The sequence below is a fragment of the Anguilla rostrata genome, chromosome 13 (assembly GCF_018555375.3).
Source record: "Anguilla rostrata isolate EN2019 chromosome 13, ASM1855537v3, whole genome shotgun sequence".
NCBI classification, from domain to species: domain Eukaryota; kingdom Metazoa; phylum Chordata; class Actinopteri; order Anguilliformes; family Anguillidae; genus Anguilla; species Anguilla rostrata.
This window is the reverse complement of record NC_057945.1, coordinates 8,455,976-8,475,239: the sequence shown is the minus strand read 5'-3', so window position 1 is coordinate 8,475,239 and position 19,264 is coordinate 8,455,976. Positions and strand designations below refer to the sequence as shown.

At 44.0% G+C, this 19,264-nt stretch overlaps 1 protein-coding gene across 1 annotated transcript; it reads right to left on the bottom strand.

Annotated features, from left to right (window-relative positions):
- Window positions 1–2,703: 2,703 nt before the first annotated feature.
- On the bottom strand, window positions 2,704–16,163 carry LOC135238112 (probable G-protein coupled receptor 173). Its single transcript, XM_064305799.1, has 2 exons — window positions 14,991–16,163; window positions 2,704–8,244 (listed from the first exon to the last, which is right to left on the bottom strand). Exon 2 carries the CDS (start codon window positions 8,035–8,037, stop codon window positions 6,874–6,876), a length of 1,164 nt encoding a protein of 387 aa, XP_064161869.1. The 5' UTR covers window positions 8,038–8,244; window positions 14,991–16,163; the 3' UTR covers window positions 2,704–6,873.
- Between the last annotated feature and the right edge of the window lie 3,101 nt (window positions 16,164–19,264).

Below are 19,264 nucleotides of genomic sequence, written 5' to 3'. Positions count from 1 at the left end.
CCCCCCCCCCCCAACTGTGTCTGTGAGTTCCTGTATTCCATAAAATGTAAACGTACAAAAATATATTTTGTCCGGGTGCTTCTCTCCCACGCTGGTGCTGGGTGGGAGTGGGGGGGTGTTGTGGTGTTGCCGTGTTGCCGTGGCGATACGCCGGCGCTGTTCCGTGACCCCAGGCCAGCGCGACGAGAGCAGCCCTGACGCCGCCGTCACATCAGCAGACTGATGAGGCGGGAGCGTGACATTCGCTAGCTGGACCCGAGGCCCACTGAATGTCAGAGGGACTGACCCCGCCCCCCCCCCCGCACCCCCCCCGGCTGTCGTTTGACTCCATGCGTTTATTCTGGGACGCCTCCGGGAGCGTGAGGGGGAATTCCGGAGCCCGTGACCCTGCTGCAGATGCAGTGTGAGTGTAGGGCAATGCAATCCTTGTGTTATCTGACTTTCCAAGCCATTTACCCAGCACCATGATTCCGTTAAGGGAACCACTCTGTTACCAATTCTGCACATCTGAAGGGTAAACACTCTGGGCACACACACATGCACACACATGTGTGCACACACACACACACACACACATGCACACGTGTTTGGTATGGCAGTTGTTTCTGACATTGGTAGGAAGCTTATCAGATGAGATTTCCTGAGCCATTTCAAAGGCAAATATAAAGAGAAACACAGCCCAGTTCTTTAATGAGGGCTTTCTCAGAAAATACATTGTGTTATTCTCATTGATGTGAACTTTCTCCTGTTTTACATACATGGCTTTAGTTATTCCAAGAAGGTCCTTGGTTCGAATCCTGGCCGGGGCCTCTCTGCGTGGGGTTTGCATGTTCTCCCCGTGTCCGTGTGAGTTTTCTCCGGGTACTCTGGTTCCCTCCCACGGTCCAAAGACATGCAGGTAAGCTAACTGGAGACTCTAAATCGCCCATAGGTGTGAGCGTGTGAGTGAATGGTGTGTGTGCCCTGCGATGGACTGGCGACCTGTCCAGGGTGTATTCCGGCCTCTTGCCCAGTGCATGCTGGGATAGGCTCCAGCACTCCCGCAACCCAGACCAGGATAAGCAGGATAAGTAATGGATGAATGGGTGGATGCTAACCAATGGAAATATTTCCATCACTTATTTTATTCTGTAATTAAGCTTTTAGTTCCATGCAAGTAGTGCTGCAGATACCTGCAAATTTAATTTTCTGGTTGCAGTCCAGCAGCCTGCAGTGTGCCTGCAGTGCTGGTCCAGGATTGCTTTTGAGTTCCACATCCTGGCTGTTCTCAACATAAGCGGATCCTATGGCTTATCTTCCACAAGATGGCGCTGTTTTCTTAATAATGGTTCAGTCTGTCATTTTCAGACTGTGCTTTAAAATCCACCACTTCTTTGCAACAGTGTCTACTGTTCTCAGTTCACATCTACTCATTTCCCCAGATTTGTGGGGAGTTGGATAAAACTTTTTCAGTTTTACTTCCTGTACTCACGTCACCTGACATCTCCATGTATCTGAATGATCTTCATCCTTCTGGAGGGGAAGAAGAAACATGTCCTTAAGAGTGAAGCCTTGAAGGCTTGACAGCACAGATACTGGATCTCCTCCTACGTGCATCTCCTGATTCAGACATTTGCATGATTGTGAGACACGCGGGTTTCCATGGTGATGGGCGATGCTGTGTAATTACCTAAAGTGTGGGATGCCAATAGTGGTGTTAAAGTTTTTTTTTTAAGCCGTGGGAAAGGGGAGCACGTCAACACTTCCTAAAAAAAAAAAAGCTGTTATCTAGTGTTCATTACAGTGGAGTCTGAAGGAAATAATGAAAACACACTGCTCTGTCAGTAAGCCTGGACATGTTCATTGAAATATCATTCATTATATCACGCATGGCTTTACTTGGATTACTAGGCATCCGCCTGAGATTCCTCTGCCATCTTGCCTTGTTTGTACTTCTGTGTGTACTAGACTTCCCCCTGCATGACTTTAAAGTGAAAAAACCACGTTCAATATGCAGTGATGACATTTCTGTTGTATCACCCCCACTAGCCAGTTATCCCTGTGTTCAAAGATTCTTTTAACCACGTGAGTTCAAGACATAATCATTTCTTTCCAAGTCAAAAAAGTGTACATTGATGTTGTTCAGATGTTTTTAGTTCATATTACTGAAATTCTGATAGACTGAAGTTACCGAGGAGATGTTCTTTAAAGAAAGCTTCCCTTTTAGCGTATGTCCTGTAGAAATACCTCAGCAGGCAGTTAAACAGTTAAAGCTGCAAACGTGTCACCTGTCGCTCATTTGAACTGCTGGGCCCTCAACATGTACTTATGACATCATCAACCGTCCTGAGAAATTCCCTCTGACACACTCCTGTGGCCTTTGCCTTTAGTTCACTTCAGCGCAAACGCAAATATAAACCTGACATCCACACAGTCAAGTGAATCAAAAGTAGACTTTTATTGTCAAGTGGGGGAAAAACCACTTCAAATATACAGTACAGAAAAAAGACCCCAATCTTTATTCAACCACCCCCACCCAAACCACATTCCAGGTTCCTCTTCTTTTTCAGATTAAACTATTCGACTCGTTCTTTTTTTAGAGCCACAAATTGGACACTATGAAACTCGTTATTCCATTTTTCAGCACAACCTTCAGTTGTCTGGTTGAATGAGCTGAAACAGACATAGACACTTTAAGAACAAAACAGATGAGAAATTTGTTGCAAAGGAAACTGAATAAGCTCCAATTGCTAATGTATGAGATTTGTTAAAAAAAGGACAGAATTCAAGGACTATAGAATGTAAATAGTTCTGATACTGTCGTGGTATCTGGTGAATGATTGGGTTTCTCTCTGAATGTCAGCTGATGTGATAGAACCCAAAGTGTAAATGCTGTCTGCCACCTGCAAAATGAACCTGCAGCTACATGCTGGTAGTGTTCACTGTGTCAGATCAGCAAAGTCTGCCACTGAAACAGACTAAAACAAAAAATAAAATGAAAAATTGAGAAATGAGCGCTCAAAAGAGTGACAATTTTCCATCTCCCAAACTGCCAACCCCCCCCCCCCCCCCCTTCTGTTTCATATTGTTTGTGGCTTGTGGTTTTGCATCGTATTTTCAAATGTCCTTTGGTTTATCCCAAACGTATTTCTCAAGCCAATCAATTGTCTAACACACAAGCCCACGCACACACACCCACACACGTACACACACATTCACATGCGTGGAAAAAAGTATTTATCAGAACCTTTTTTTTTTTCTTCTTTTCTTTTTTTTTTACAGTTTTTGAAATGACTTCATAGTCTGTATAATACACATTAAATGGTATCAGAATCACAGTTAATTTACAAAAGATATTTTGCCTGATTACTTTTTTAAGTTTACAAAAATGTTCAACCAGGCATTTTTTTTTTTTTGTATTAAAAGCACACCCATACCCCTCCTCACCTCCCCCATCCCACCCAATAACAACTCCCCTCCCCCTTTCCAACCTTTCACTTTGGCCCCCCTCCCCAATGGGAAAGAAAAACATAAAAATGTCAACAATTTTTAAAAATCCACCAGATTTTGGGAAATTCCCTCCATTAAATCCACACGGACCTCAGTTCTGTGTTCCTCCTAGTCTCTTCCTCTCCACAGACAGAGCTGCAAGCTCCTGTGTCAACACGTGGAAAATTAATTTTGTCGGTGGATACATTCAGACTTATGGTGGATTCTTCTTTTAACCAACAGCCCAAAACTCAAAAGATTTTAAAAAAAAACATACACTTCTGAGTCATTCATATATTATCCATCCTGTTGAAATCATGTTGCAGGTAACACACAGACATAAGGTACAGTTGGAAAAATGTCAGGAGCTGCTGTGTGTAAATACCATCTCCCCTTTGGCAATATAAGGGCGTAAGGCCACAGCACAGAACTCAACTGGTGTTTTTGTGTTTGTTATTGTTTGCTTTGTTTTTTTTTTGTTTTTTTTTTTTACATAAATGAGCAGAAAAATTAGCAAAGGAGGGAAATCGGACTGTGGAGAATGCCAGACTTCTGCTCCGGAACATTCAACACTGAGCCTAACAATCTTCACACCACGACTTGCAGGTGGGAACCTCTCAGATTGTTCTAACTAACCAGATTGACAGCTCCATTGGTCTGCACAAAGCTGTCTCGTTCAAAGTTCTGTCAGTTGTTGTTTGTGGTGGTAGTGTGGTGAAAATGCATTACTACTGCACCCTGGCAAAGGTACTTAGCCTGAATTGTTTCAGTGGATTGCATATGAAATAATATAAGCTGTGTAAGACAATTGGTAAGTCAAATTTTATTATTTTCTGGCTTGTTATTAATATTCATGAAGGAGTGTAGCTGAAGACAGAAAGTCTCAAAGCGTATTACAGGAGCTGACTATCTGGTTTGCATGTAGAATATCTGTGGTCACAGTTCATTAGTTGGAGTATAATCGAAATGTTACTGCAAAAAACAATTGGTCATCAATCATGTTGTGTGCAAAATACAATGAGGCAAAATCCTGGCTTTTGTCTCCTTTACTTACATTTTACTAATTGATCGTGCTTATTCCTTCCTGGGAATAATATTTTACTCTTTTTTCAACAGTGTTTTAGTGGACAGCTCACTAGACTGCGCTCAGATGGTTTTGAGTTAATATTCAAGTATCGAAATACCTCATTTTAAAATCTTACCTAAGGACACACAGAAACCCTTTACAGACATTATCTCTTCCTTACCTTCAAGAAAGCACCCCCCCACCCCACACCCCTTTGCTCAAATTTAGTCCTTTCTATAAATAAAAAAAACACTTTGCAATTTATTCCAGACTTACAAGTCCCTCTATAAACTGCATATTTTAGTAATCAGTGAGGAAGTATTTCTGCTTTAGATCCAGAGCTGTGTGACCTCCTCATGTTCCAATCTTTAAAGCTTTTGAGCTGCTCCTGTCTTTTGAAGGCATTTTATAAGATTGCAGCTCCACCATCTCTGACTCCTCTCCCCTTCATTCCGTCCCCAACATTGATTATAACGTCAGAAATATCTTTAGCTGGCAAAGGGGGTTTGAACTTTCTCACCTTTTGAGAAGGAATCAATGATGTGAGTTTTTCTCAGTTTTGAATTTTGAGCATCAGTAATATGTGTTAATGTGTTTAGGGGTACAGCCTCAGATCTGCATGTGTTTAGGGGTACAGCCTCAGATCTGTATGTGTTTAGGGGTACAGCCTCAGAGCTGTTTGTGTTTAGGGGTACAGCCTCAGATCTGTATGTGTTTAGGGGTACAGCCTCAGATCTGTTTGTGTTTAGGGGTACAGCCTCAGAGCTGTTTGTGTTTAGGGGTACAGCCTCAGATCTGTATGTGTTCAGGCATACAGCCTCAGATCTGTATGTGTTTAGGGGTACAGCCTCAGATCTGTTTGTGTTTAGGGGTACAGCCTCAGATCTGTATGTGTTTAGGGGTACAGCCTCAGAGCTGTATGTGTTTAGGGGTACAGCCTCAGATCTGTTTGTGATAAGGGGTACAGCCTCAGATCAGTATGTGTTTAGGGGTACAGCCTCAGATCTGTTTGTGTTTAGGGGTACAGCCTCAGATCTGTATGTGTTTAGGGGTACAGCCTCAGAGCTATATGTGTGTAGGGGTACAGCCTCAGAGCTATATGTGTTTAGGGGTACAGCCTCAGATCTGTATGTGTTTAGGGTACAGCCTCAGATCTGTTTGTGTTTAGGGGTACAGTCTCAGAGCTGTATGTGTTTAGGGGTACAGCCTCAGATCTGTATGTGTTTAAGGGTGCAGCCTCAGATCTGTTTGTGTTTAGGGGTACAGCCTCAGAGCTGTATGTGTTTAGGGGTACAGTCTCAGAGCTGTATGTGTTTAGGGGTACAGCCTCAGAGCTGTATGTGTTTAGGGGTACAGCCTCAGATCTGTATGTGTTTAGGGGTACAGCCTCAGATCTGTTTGTGTTTAGGGGTACAGTCTCAGAGCTGTATGTGTTTAGGGGTACAGCCTCAAATCTGTATGTGTTTAGGGGTACAGCCTCAGAGCTGTATGTGTTTAGGGGTACAGTCTCAGAGCTGTACATGTTCAGGGGTACAGTGTCAGGTTGCATTGACTCTACTTTCCTGGCATTAATCAAACACGCTTATCCAGAGTGATTTAGAGTGCAAACACAAGTGCAAATTCAGCCACTTAAAGGTTTACTCTAAACCATTCTTTCCCTAAAACAGAAGGCCTTCTTATTATGATTTCATAAGGGCTTTGGTTTTATTCTGTTTGAGTAATTCAGCATTTTGTTTCGTATTTCCATTCTCTATTTTGGTCCCCGTTTGCTTTCCTTATGATAAATACTTCAAATCAATTCTTTGCCATATAAATATAGGTGAAACATCTGGTTCTCAGACAGAAAATCTTTTAAGGGATTTGGTAGTATTTAAGTTGTACCGCCACCCTAGGCAGGTAATTCCGAAGCAGGTAGCAGTGGTGTGATAACAGCCTTGATGCAGCTGATCTTTTGGGCCTTGGCTGAAAGACAGATCCTCCACATGTGTTTTACTCAGCCAAACTGAACCTAATGAAAGTGAATAAGGGACATTAAATGCAGAGAACTGGATTTTTCTTTCCTTTTACATAGTATGAGTATGTCATCATAACAGCCAATACAGGCTGGCTTCCTTAATTCTGCCCTTCCCATAAACCCTTTCCACTTTGAACGGAATCAAATTCTATAATGCTTCCAACATGGCAATCCCTCAGCCCCTCAATACCCACAGGCCCACCCCCACCCACCTGTTTGCCCCCCCCCCCCAAAAAAAAAGAAAAATAAAAATAAAAAAATGAAAAAAATGTGAACCCACAGCCCTACCTACCTACCTACCTACCTAAGCCCCTCCCCTCCCTGGTCACATGACACGGTAAGGCTCTCTGGGTAGTCGCGGTTTAGTCCTGCAGCGGGTGGGCAGGTGCGTCATCAGCCCCTTCTTCAGGTCCTTGTTGAGGACGAAGCAGATGATGGGGTTGACCCCGGCCTGGGCGAAGCTCATCCACACGGTGGTGGAGAGGTAGCGGTGCGGGATGGTGCAGGCCTTGACGAACACCCGCCAGTAGCAGCCCACGATGTAGGGCGACCAGAGCACCAGGAAGAAGAGCGTGATGACGTAGAACATCCGGCCCAGGCTCTTCTCCGCCCGGAACTCCTCCATCCCCAGCAGCCGCCGGTTCTGGGTGTGCAGGTTCTGCCGGATCCCCAGCAGGGTGGGGGGCATAGGCCCCCGGCCGAAGCCCGCGATCCAGTTGGCCGCCGCCTGGCCCGTGGCGCCGGGCCCGTGGAAGGTCCAGTTCTGGCTGATGGCCGGGACCATCTGCACAGGCTTCATCTTGCGGTGCTTGTACTCGAAGAGCAGCAGCTTCATGTAGACCACGTGGGTGGCCAGGATGAGCACGGCCAGCATCAGCATGAAGCCCAGCGTGTCGTTGGCCTTGAAGTAGCGGTGCTCGAAGATGCACTGGTCCTCCTCCCGGATGAACTTGTAGGTGCCCACGTCAAAGACGGGCGGGAAGGCCATGGCGACGGACAGCGTCCACACCATGCAGACCACGGCCACGCAGGTCCAGAAGGTCATGCGCTTGGAGTAGAAGCGGTGGTGGGCGATGGCCATGTAGCGCGTGACGCTGATGCAGAAGAGCATGAAGGCGGCGTGGAAGCAGAAGAGCACGGCCATGAAGGCCACCACCTTGCAGCTGAGCACGCTGTAGGTCCAGGCCGAGCCGCTGCGGATGGACACCAGGACGAAGGGGAAGCAGACGGCCGAGCGGATGGTGTCGGCCAGGCACAGGTCCAGCAGGAAGTAGTACGGGGCCTTGTGCAGGGCGCGGTCCCGCAGCACCAGCAGGGAGACCAGCAGGTTCCCCGCCAGGCTCACGCAGATGATCAGGCCCAGCAGGACCAGCTTGGCGTAGGTGGGCGCGGCCGAGGACGCCGCCCCGCCCGCCGCCCCGCCCGAGGCCCCGCCCGCCAGCGGGCTGCCGAGGTCGTCGCCCGCGCCGCTCTCACTCCCGTTGGCCATCCCGCGGTCTCCGTAGCGCCGTCCTCCCGCCTCCGAGCCGCCTCTGCCACCTCCCCTTCGCCTCCTCCTCCTCCTCCTCCTCCTCCCGCTGCTCTCTCCTCCGTCCTCGTGGCTGCCTGTCCTCTTCCGCTCACAACGAAGGAGTGCAGGCCCTTCTGCATCGCCCCATGTTCCCCTGATCAACCCCCGCTTTCTCTGAGTCAGGGCCTGCAAACACAAACAGACTCAGGTTACAGGGGCAGACTCCAAACAACACAAGCAGGCCTGGCCCAAGGCTTTGCAAAACCAACCGATGGTACAGAATAATAATTAAACCACTCACATTAATTAGACATATTACCGATCAATTAAGATCCTCATAAAAACACAATTAAGCAGTGGAAAGATGAAATCTGATGGATGAATTTTTGAGTGCAAACAGTCCCCTTGAACAAGTTGACAAATCCTAAATCATGTGAATTTTTAATATGCATGTAATAAATGGCGGAGATGAGTAAAGACAGAGTTACATTTTGCACATTTTATTTGTTCTGTAACGAAACCAATTACATCCAATTAAAAACTTTAATTGGTGGCAATTGACGTAGATTACTGGGGAGGGACAATATAATTGGCTGAGAAGACTCTATCGATCTCTTACTGAATTTCAGGTGAGAAAACTGCCAATGGTAAGCTGGTGTTCCATACTAGCAATGTGTGTTATAATCCTGAACAAGTATAAAGGATGGTTAACTGGTCAACTACAGCTTTAGTCTGGGGTTTCATCTGTGATGCAGGTGCTAGTATAACTGACAGAATTAGAAGACGCAATTATTATAAAATATCTTAAACCTCATTTAGAGAATAACAATCAGCTTTGTACACCAAACAGTCAAGACAGCAGCAGAGCTAGGTCTGACAGAGAAGGCTAAAGAAGATCACCACTTTCATGACTTTAGCCTCCACTGAAGAAGCCAGACAGGGTGGAAAGTTGTATTAAAACGTCTTGGATATGATTACAAGGTTTATCACACTAGCAATTTAATGCTACGGCTTGAGAACTGAACATACTGTGAGTACATAGGTGAACAGGGAAAGAAATGGGAAAGATTCACCCTCTACAGTAGCTTGTTGCACTGCATTAATAGGTGCTGTTAGCAATTAGCATTTCCTACACTTATTTCCTAGCATTTCCTTCCTTATGACACTGCTGTAGTCTCATAGGTACACATGCAGACCATGCTTGTAAACCAGTTGTATAAGCTGTTCAGGTGCACTATTTTCTGAAAGAGGAGTCAGAATCTCAGAGTGCATGTGTGCTCTCTGGATAATAAATCTGAAATCTTGAATACTGAGGTATTATAGGCTCTAGTGAAGAAGATACAGCTCAATGCCAGGGAGCGTATGCTGTTAAAACGCTGTGCTTCAGCTCTGTGGTCTGACCCTGAGAGCACAGTGCACCGAGCTCACCTCATGTCCTGGTGCCACTGACTCCACAGGTGTCCTCATAATAGCTGAACCCCACCTAATTGCTCACAAGCCCAGAGAGTCACAGACCACAGGGTCTGCTGGCTTTTGCTGTGCTTTAGCACTTAATAGATTCACCAAGTCATTGATTTTCTAAAGAGCACATTAACTCAGTTAGCTTTGTCCACCTGGTTTCTTAGGTCTCAACTGCTAGCTACATTTAAGGTGGAAACAAAAACCAGCAGACCCTGCGGCTCTCCAGGACCAGGGCCGGGGACCCGAGCAGCCCCTGTGGCTCTCCAGGACCAGGGCCGGGGACCCGAGCAGCCCCTGTGGCTCTCCAGCACCAGGGCCGGGGACCCCAGCAGACCCTGCGGCTCTCCAGGACCAGGGTCAGAGACCCGAGCAGACCCTACGGCTCTCCAGGGCCAGGGTAGTGAACTCCCTAATATTTCCGGCTCATTCCACCCTCAGAAATGCTCACAACATCCAGAAATGCTCACAACATCACCTCCTCTGAAACAGTGAATGGGAGCGCGCCTCCTCCGAGCGTCAGGTGCTCCACGCTGAGGAGAACCTCCGCTTTTGCCTCCCTTCTCCCTGTAAAACCCATCAGCTGTTTTCTCCACACGCTGCAGAGCTGGATCATGCCAGCTCCCATCACACTAATTACTGTGCCTGTTGCTAAGCTACAACACCTTACAACCAGTCGGGAGTGGGTGCATGATAGCATTTAGTCCCCCCCCACTCCCCCAAGAAAAAAACATGAGTAGATTTTGTATTTTATGATATGCAATTATAGATTCTGGCAGGGATTCAACCCACATTTGTTATTGTTTTTAGTTTCTGACCTTCACCAAAACAATTTTGCTGTGTGTGCTAATTTTTTCCCAAATACACAATTTCAGGTGCTCAGTAACAATCTAATGAGGGCTTCTGAAGTCAATGCTGGCATTTACTTGTAAGCATGTACTTGTAAGCATGATTTTAAAAGTTCTTTGTAAGGAAAAGCGACATTAGTCCAGTATAAATTAATTTATCCTTTGCTTTAGCCAGTGATCCATTTTTGTTAAACAAAACTAATATTCATTTTTTTGTACTTTACAGTAATTAACAAATTCTAGAAAAGAAGTTCAGATAATCAGAAGGCAAATCACTGAACACAGTTAAACATTCAGTGATGTGTGCTATTCTTTTGGTTCACCAGAGCAAAACCCCACTTGTGATGAGGTGCAGATGGGTCACTAAAGTTATCATCACACTTAAGCTACCAAAGACATTTACATCACAAGAATTCCTGATTAAAATGGCAGGAAAAGAGGGTCACTCATTTTGAATTAAAAAAGTGCTTAAGTTAAACATGCCAACATTCCCTTTTTCTAAAAGCGCGTTTGTTCAGTTGCTGCACACGTGCACAAAATGACTTGACACTGACGGCTGACACGTAAGTCCCATTTTCATGAATATAAATTTCTCATTCGTTCATTCACTTTGCTGGGACGTTCACTACCAGTGGTTATAACTTGGTAGCATATTCCAGTTTCCTGGAGACTACTCAGTGCTCCCATTAGGTGAACTGACACCATGTCCATAGAAGGAAATATGAAGATACAGAACCTTTATGGAGAATTACAGCATTTAAATATTTAAAAAAAGCACTGGATCCCTGCAGGTGCAGGGGAGCAGCAATGGCTGGGGGCTGCCATCAGTAGCCCTCCCCTCTTTTTAGGTGAGCGCCCCCAGTGGACCAGCGCATGGGAGAATCATGTAGGAACTTCCTGCATTTTCTGAAATGCGCCCCATCCAAACCAGACATGGGTCAAATACGTATTTGTTTTGGATTCAAATACTTTTCTGTGCTCTGTTGATCTTGCCTGGTGTAATTGAGCCTGTCAATATGACCAGAAGGCGGGGTTTGCACTTTTTGAGAGTATTTCATTGGTTCAAATACACCAGACAAGATCAGTAAAGCTTAGAAAACTATTTGAATCTAAAATCTCTCCCAGGTCTGACCAAAACATTTGATTGGGTGAACCACTCGAGTGAGCTTGCTACAGCACACTGTGCAGTTTGAAAGATGAATCTCACAGTAACCAACCAGGTTACAAAATACAATGAATTGCAGACGCAAACAACCACAGCCATACAATTTGGAAACAGCAAGGGACCGGGATAAGGCAAGGAGGGTTTACTTTCACACTCACAAAGTCGAGATAAAATGTACTGGACACTTCCTGTCTACACACAGTCAGCACAGGCTCTTACAAGCAGACTGAGATTTTCACTCACATTTTACTCCACTCACTGCTGTTACTGTGACACCAGCCTTTCAAATCATAACCACCCTTTAATCTGCTTCTACAAGTCTGCCAAATGCAGACTCGCAGTTATACATATAATATTGTAATATAAAATGAATAAAAGAGCGCTATGATAGTAGAATATCAAATTAATAAAAGTGCCATATAATAAATGAATGAACATGCTGTATAATATTAGAATATCAAAGGAATGACAGTGATATTATAATGTCAGAATATCAAATGAAGGAACGTGCACATGCCCCAGCTGTGACAGACAGCTCCACAGGTGACCACAGGTACACAGCATGATATTTGGTGGGTTTGTCCTCCGACCGGAGTGTGCTTGTCTGAGACACCCTGTGCGCCTGTCTGAGAGACAGTGTGGGCTTGTCCCACACTAAACCAAACAAATATTACACGATCCACACTGATCCAAACAAATATTACACTACCCAAACTGATCCAAAACCATATATCCACACTGATCCAGCCACATATTACACTACCCAAACTGATCCAAAACCATATTACACTACCCAAACTGATCCAAAACCATATTACACTACCCACATTGATCCAAACACATATTAAACAACCCATATGGATCCAAACACATATTATACTACCCACACTGATCCAAACACATATTCATACCCACTGACCCAAACACATATTACACTATCCACATTGATCCAACCACATATTACACTACCCAAACTGATCCAAAACCATATTACACTACCCACACTGATCCAAAACCATATTACACTACCCACATTGATCCAAACACATATTAAACAACCCATATGGATCCAAACACATATTATACTACCCACACTGATCCAAACACATATTACACTATCCACACCGATCCAGCTGCGTATTACACTACCCACACTGATCCAAAACCATATTACACTATCCACACTGATCCAGCTGCATATTACACTATCCACACTGATCCAGCTACATATTACACTACACAAACTGATCCAAAACCATATTACACTACCCAAACTGATACAAAACCATATTACACTACCCACACTGATCCAAACAGATATTACACAACCCATATGGATCCAAACACATATTACACTATCCACACTGATGCAAACACATATGACACTACCCACACTGACCCAAACACATATTACACTACCCACATTGATCCAGCCACATACTACACTTCCCACATTGATCCAACCACATATTACACTACCCACGCTGACCCAAACACATATTACACTCCCCACACTGATCCAGCCACATACTACACTTCCCACACTGACCCAAACACATATTACACTACCCACACTGATCCAAAACCATATTACACTATCCACACTGATCCAGCTGCATATTACACTATCCACACTGATCCAGCTACATATTACACTACCCAAACTGATCCAAAACCATATTACACTACCCACACTGATCCAAAACCATATTACACTACCCACACTGATCCAAACAGATATTACACAACCCATATGGATCCAAACACATATTACACTACCCACACTGATCCAAACACATATTACACTATCCACGCTGATGCAAACACATATGACACTACCCACACTGACCCAAACACATATTACACTACCCACATTGATCCAAACACATATTAGACTACCCACACTGACCCAAACACATATTACACTACCCACACTGATGCAAACACATATTACACAACCCACATGGATCCAAACACATAACTCTACCAACACTGATAAAAGCACATATTATACTGATCTCAGCACATATTACACTACCAACATGCATCCAAACACATTTTACATAAACCACACAGATCCAAACCCATAGTACACTATCCACAATGATACATCCACATATTACACTACCCACACTGTTCTAAACACATATTACACAATCCATATGGATCCAAACACATTTTACACTACCCACACTGATCCAAGTACATATTGCACTACCCACACTGATGCTAGCACAGGCCAGGTACTGTTTCAGTCATAAAGCCGTTGCTCGTCTTGGCTTCCATCTATTATCAACACAGGATTTTTTGAAGGAACTGTAGTTTCTTGATTTGGTTTTAAATGCGACGCAAACCCGGTGCTGGGAGCGCAGACCCGACAGTTTGATGATAACATGCTTAAAAAATGCTGTGAAAATGAGCATTCCACGCGGGGTGAACTCGGGGTCACCGTAGGGTATTTCAGGGATAAAATGTAAGCAGATTAAAAAGAACCCAGCCAAGATGGAGAGCTTTCGTCCTCACAAAAGAACTAGATTTTGGCAGACAATAATAAATTCAGGAATATAATAGGCTGCTGAGATTGTAATAGTCGTGCGAACGGACAAAAGCTTTGTGAAAGGGTACATTTGATTTGTATTGTTCGGTGTCCGCGTCCATAACAGGTGCAACCTGCAGGGTTGCCGGCACTGGCCTTCTCCGATAGGAAGCTGCGTTAGCGCCCGCAGGCCGGAACCGAACTTCCCGATGAGCTGCGGGTTCAGCGGGGGAGAGGGAGACAAGGCCTTTGTTCAAAAATGGGAAGGAAGAGCAATATTCTTGTCTCTATGGTGTTTGCGGGATGGGGCCAACGCGGAATCCGTTAAAAAAACTGTCTATATCATATGCATGCTTTTCACATTTCCAGAACAATTACGGCCGCGTAATTGCTAGAAAACAAACGCAACTGCGGCGCTTTCAGTGAGAATACTTTAATTTATTTCTTAGGAAAGAAATATGGTAGTTCAGTTACATCGTCACAAAAATGTAGTGCACATGTACAGATGGATACGCCATCTGTGCCTCTGCATTCGCCTACTGTATGCACACCTTCGCTTACACAGCAGTAAGGGGCAGATGCTCACGCTGATAACATGGTATGGCTGGGTCTCCAAGTGTAACCCACCTCCCATCTGAGGATTATTGCGAGTAATGTTTATTAGCACAGTATAAAACATACCAGCAAATGGATATATTTTAAAATAAACTATATATCCCCCGCCATTTGAATACTTGAGTTCAGAAATGGAGGTGTGTGTGTTTTTAAAACTAACATCTCACTCATAGCACGCTACACGCAGATGCTTTGTCTTAATACATTGATCCTACGGTAACGCATTTGGCTGAAGGCCGGGGTTTGCGCTGAAATGATGCTCATAAAAACAGTGAGAGAATGTCATAGGAAATTTAACGCAATGCCTTACCTGGTTATCTTGTGCTCTGGTCGACACAAAAGGCTTCAAATTCAGATCCAGGCCTTTTTAGTGGTTAGTTGCAGTTAATATAGGAGTATACATGAAAAGTCTTATTCTTGGCAACGGGAAGAGCCACAGAGAAGTATATGGTGATTTAAATATCTTAAACACGCCATATCGTCCTTTCTAAGGCAAACTCAAACACAAAAAAACACATATGGGATAAACTGAATCAGCTACAATGAACAAGTCTCTAGTCTCATTCAAGCTGCTCAGAAAAATCCGTTAAAATGGACCAAACCCCACGGGAAAGGTATTTTATTGCAATGACACTTATGTCCGTTGCGGATATTTTCATTTAAGTGCCTCGAAATAAAATCGTTTTAATGAACAAAAAATTGCGTTTCCTCTTCTTTCGTGTGCATGTCATGTCTTCGGAATTCCCATATATCTCAGCTTTCTATCCAACGGTGGAAACAACAGTAGCCAAAAATTAAACCAGTAAAGCATAATAGAAAATCACATATTTAAAAAAGGCTGATTATATGTGGATACATATCAGTGTTCTTCCTTTGGAGCGAATGCCTACACCTGGGCCACATTTTTATAGAAGTAATCTATCCCAGAATAATAATCAAAAGAAAGGCGCAGCAACAAACGCAAGGATATAGCCTACGGTCCGTATCTGCCCCAAACCTTTGTCGCATGCGTTCGTTTTTTTATTACCATATTTAACACACAATACAACGTTAATCCACTCCATGTTCTTTCACGATCGGGAGAATCTTCGTGTTCCTGTCCATCTTCGAGCGCATCCAGTTGTGTTCGCAGGCGCATGTGAATATACGTGCACGCGGCGCCTGAGAAGGCACCCCATGTATTTACAAAGCCCACGCCTGTTTCTCCCTGGCTGCGCCGAAAGAGACACCGTTAACGAATCCTATCGTGGTCTTCTTTTTCCTGTCTGTCGCCACAATGTATTTATTAGGTATACATCGAAAAATGAAGAAAAGTGTTCTAGATGTTTGTACTGCTGATTTTTGAAAGGGCGGCTCTTGAAATTCGGCTTTCCTCGGCTAACTTCGTGGGCAGATTCTGAGGGAGAATGTCTCATGCCCATTGGACACCCACGCTGCCCCAGCCACCCGGATACTCATTGCACCATTAGAAAATAATACAGCGGTGGTCATTCTGTGACTCCATTAATAAATTTCCGATTGAGAACTCGCTGACGGATCCTGTAACTTTAAATTTCCGACCATGTAAAAATGCAAATGCTTTATAATCAGATACAAAAATTATATACTCTGTGTGTTTGTGGGTGAGTGTTGACACAGTGACCTGCAAATTTATCAAACATGTAATTTTGTCACCACGACTTACAATTGCTTCCATGTTTTTTTGTAAGCAGTAATTGAGTACATCATAACGATATAATAAATAAATATACTGTAAAATAGCAAGAGATCCAGCTGAATATGAATGTAGTAATGAGCCAGAAATAGGGAGTGCTCCCTGGTGCAAATACTTTACAAACTGAACTGGAAATTATGGAGGCACTACAGTATATATAAACCAGACGTTAGAAATATAATAATAATAATAATAATACATATTTTCTGCTGCTTTTTTTGTTGAACTGCAAAGCTGATTAGGCTAGTCGCCGCTGGAGGTCTCCCATCCAGCTATTAAGACAGCCCACACCTGCTGAGCTTGAACCATTGAGCAGGAGCAGGGTGCATGGCGGTATGGCTGCTGGCCCAGTATGCTGTAGAAGCTACTGTGTGCCATAGTAGCCTCCCCCTATACACTATATTAGCCTCTCCCTGTATGCTACAGTAGCCTCCCCCTGTACACTATAATAGCCTCTCCCAGTATGCTATAGTAGCCTCTCCCTTGATGCTATAGTTGCCTCCCATAAACCATAGCTTTTCATATGGAGGCATGTGGAGGTGGTTCAGCACCATGGACAGCATCATTACTTTGCCCTCTTTTTAGTACAAGGTGGCTGTTGAATTGGAAAATCTTTGTTGCAAAAATTACCTCAAGTTGATCTGTGAGTGTTTCTTTAGCACCACCTGGTGGTGAAGACAGTATTTGTATATTCTATATTCTCACATTCGTATCCACCTCCTTGTTTTCAAGGCACTCAGAAGTTAGTCACTGACCCTGCTTGTGTTGAATGTTCACTCCTGATGCTGTACTGCTTTGGAAAATGCTCTGAATATGAGCATCTGCCAAATCCAAAATTGTAAATTTATATAGCTCTGAGGAGGAGTGCTGATCTAGGATCAGTCTTGCCTTTCAGCTTGCAGTGAATACGATCAGGGTATGGAGAGGGGTCCACTGATCCTAGATCATCATTAGGTCAGTTGTGTGTGTGTGTGTGTGTGTGTGCATATGTGTATGAGTAGTAGTAATGATAATAATAATAATAATAATAATAATAATAATAATAATAATAATAATAAGAATGCAGTTACAAGAGCATAATCAAGAGATTTATCAAGCAAGTTAGTAACCATCATTTGATAATTTAGCTGGGAAGGCTTTTAACACTAGAAGTACATTGATAAACTTGAACATGTGCAGTGGTGTGAAAATCCTTATTCCTCCTTCCCAAAAGTGGTGTGGCATGTGTAAATTCAAGCAGACTGAAGACCAAGTGGCAAGATAGCTTCCATACCATGGATTATGCAGAATCCATAGTCCTGTACAATGGGATGTCACAAAAACAGTTTTTGGAATCATATCTTTTTTAAATGCTTTCCCCACTTTTTCTCCCAGATTCGGAATTTGGAATGCGCTCGCTAGCACAGCCTCTACTATCCAATCAGGAGAGTGCAGACAAGCATGTGTTCTCTTCTGATGCATGTGGTGTCAGCTGCCACTTCTTTTGAGGAAGACACTTCATGCGCAGCTCAGCAGGCCAACGTGCAGGTGTCTGATCCACCAGCAGGGGTCGCTGTTGCTCAGTGAGACACTGTCATCCCAGCCAACTGAACACCGCCCCACCCCCCGCCCCAATCCTTCAGTGACCCCAGAGCCAACTGTGGCTGTCATTGGGCACAGCCTGCACTCAGTACCAGACCAATGGGCCACAGCACACATTGTAACAGAGCCTTAACAGGTACCAGACCATGGGGCCCATCCTCACACTGGAACAGAGTCTTAACAGATACCAGACCGTGGGGCCCATGCTCACACTGGAACAGAGCCTTAACAGAGGCCTGAGCCCTGACAGGATGAATCTCCCAGCAGCCACCTCTCTGATTTTTTTTAAAACATTGTGGAAGAATATATTTGGATATATTAGGAGGATAAAGCCACCTGAGATTTAACACCTTGTTTCCTAGAGGGTCCTGTGAAGGTCAGCTGAGCTGTAGACACAGGGCTACATATAAACTATGAAACTGTAGGATAATGAACGGCATAGAATTAGAAAGGCAGATTGGGAACTTGAGGACATTATGGAGTCCCCTCACACATTGTAATAAGCACAGTTTGACATTAATCATACATTTAAAATAAATAAGTTGTCTTCATTACCAAGGCAAGTATTATGACCTCAGTGATAAATATTTACTCATTTCAGTCTTCGTCATCTCAGCAGAAAATACCAGATGGTTCCACCAGCTCCGGAATGCCAGGAGCATTCGGCTACCTGCGGCAGTAAATTGTAATCTACCTTCCAGGCACCAGGGGTGTTGCAGCATCCCATCCAAATTAGCGGTGAACCGTTTTGTTTTGGCCTGACACGGCATCGCTCTGATGTGCTTTCACGCCGAAGACAGCAGCTGTCTGAACCACTGGATTAACATGGGACACAGATGGCCTAACAGAAATGGGAATAAAATAACAGACTGTGTGATAGATAGAGGTGCTTTCAACAACTGTGGAAGTATAAAAGTTCTGAATGCACTTGACTGGGTTATAATAACACCCTTATTTAAGACATGTTCATTTAACAAGGTGCACTGACTATTTTACTGTCAGTGTTAGGGAAAGATGGGGTTGCCTCCCTTAGGAACAATGCTGATTTACTGATGAATTAGAATGTATTTGCATATTTACCAAAGTATTTAGATTATAATTATATACTGTTCATGCTTAAGCCAACACACCTTTGGGAGAAATTAACTGTAACTGTGTGTCTATTAAGGGTGTGCATAGATGTCATTATCTGTATCTGTATCTGTATCTGTTTTTTTTCCTTCCAGTCCAGGTTTTTTATTCTTCCAGTCCAATTTTTTTTCTTCCAGTCCAGGTTTTTTTTCTTCCAG

Coding starts and splice junctions, on each gene's coding strand:
- LOC135238112 (XM_064305799.1), bottom strand. CDS start 8,037: ATGGCCAACGGGAGTGAGAGCGGCGCGGGCGACGACCTCGGCAGCCCG.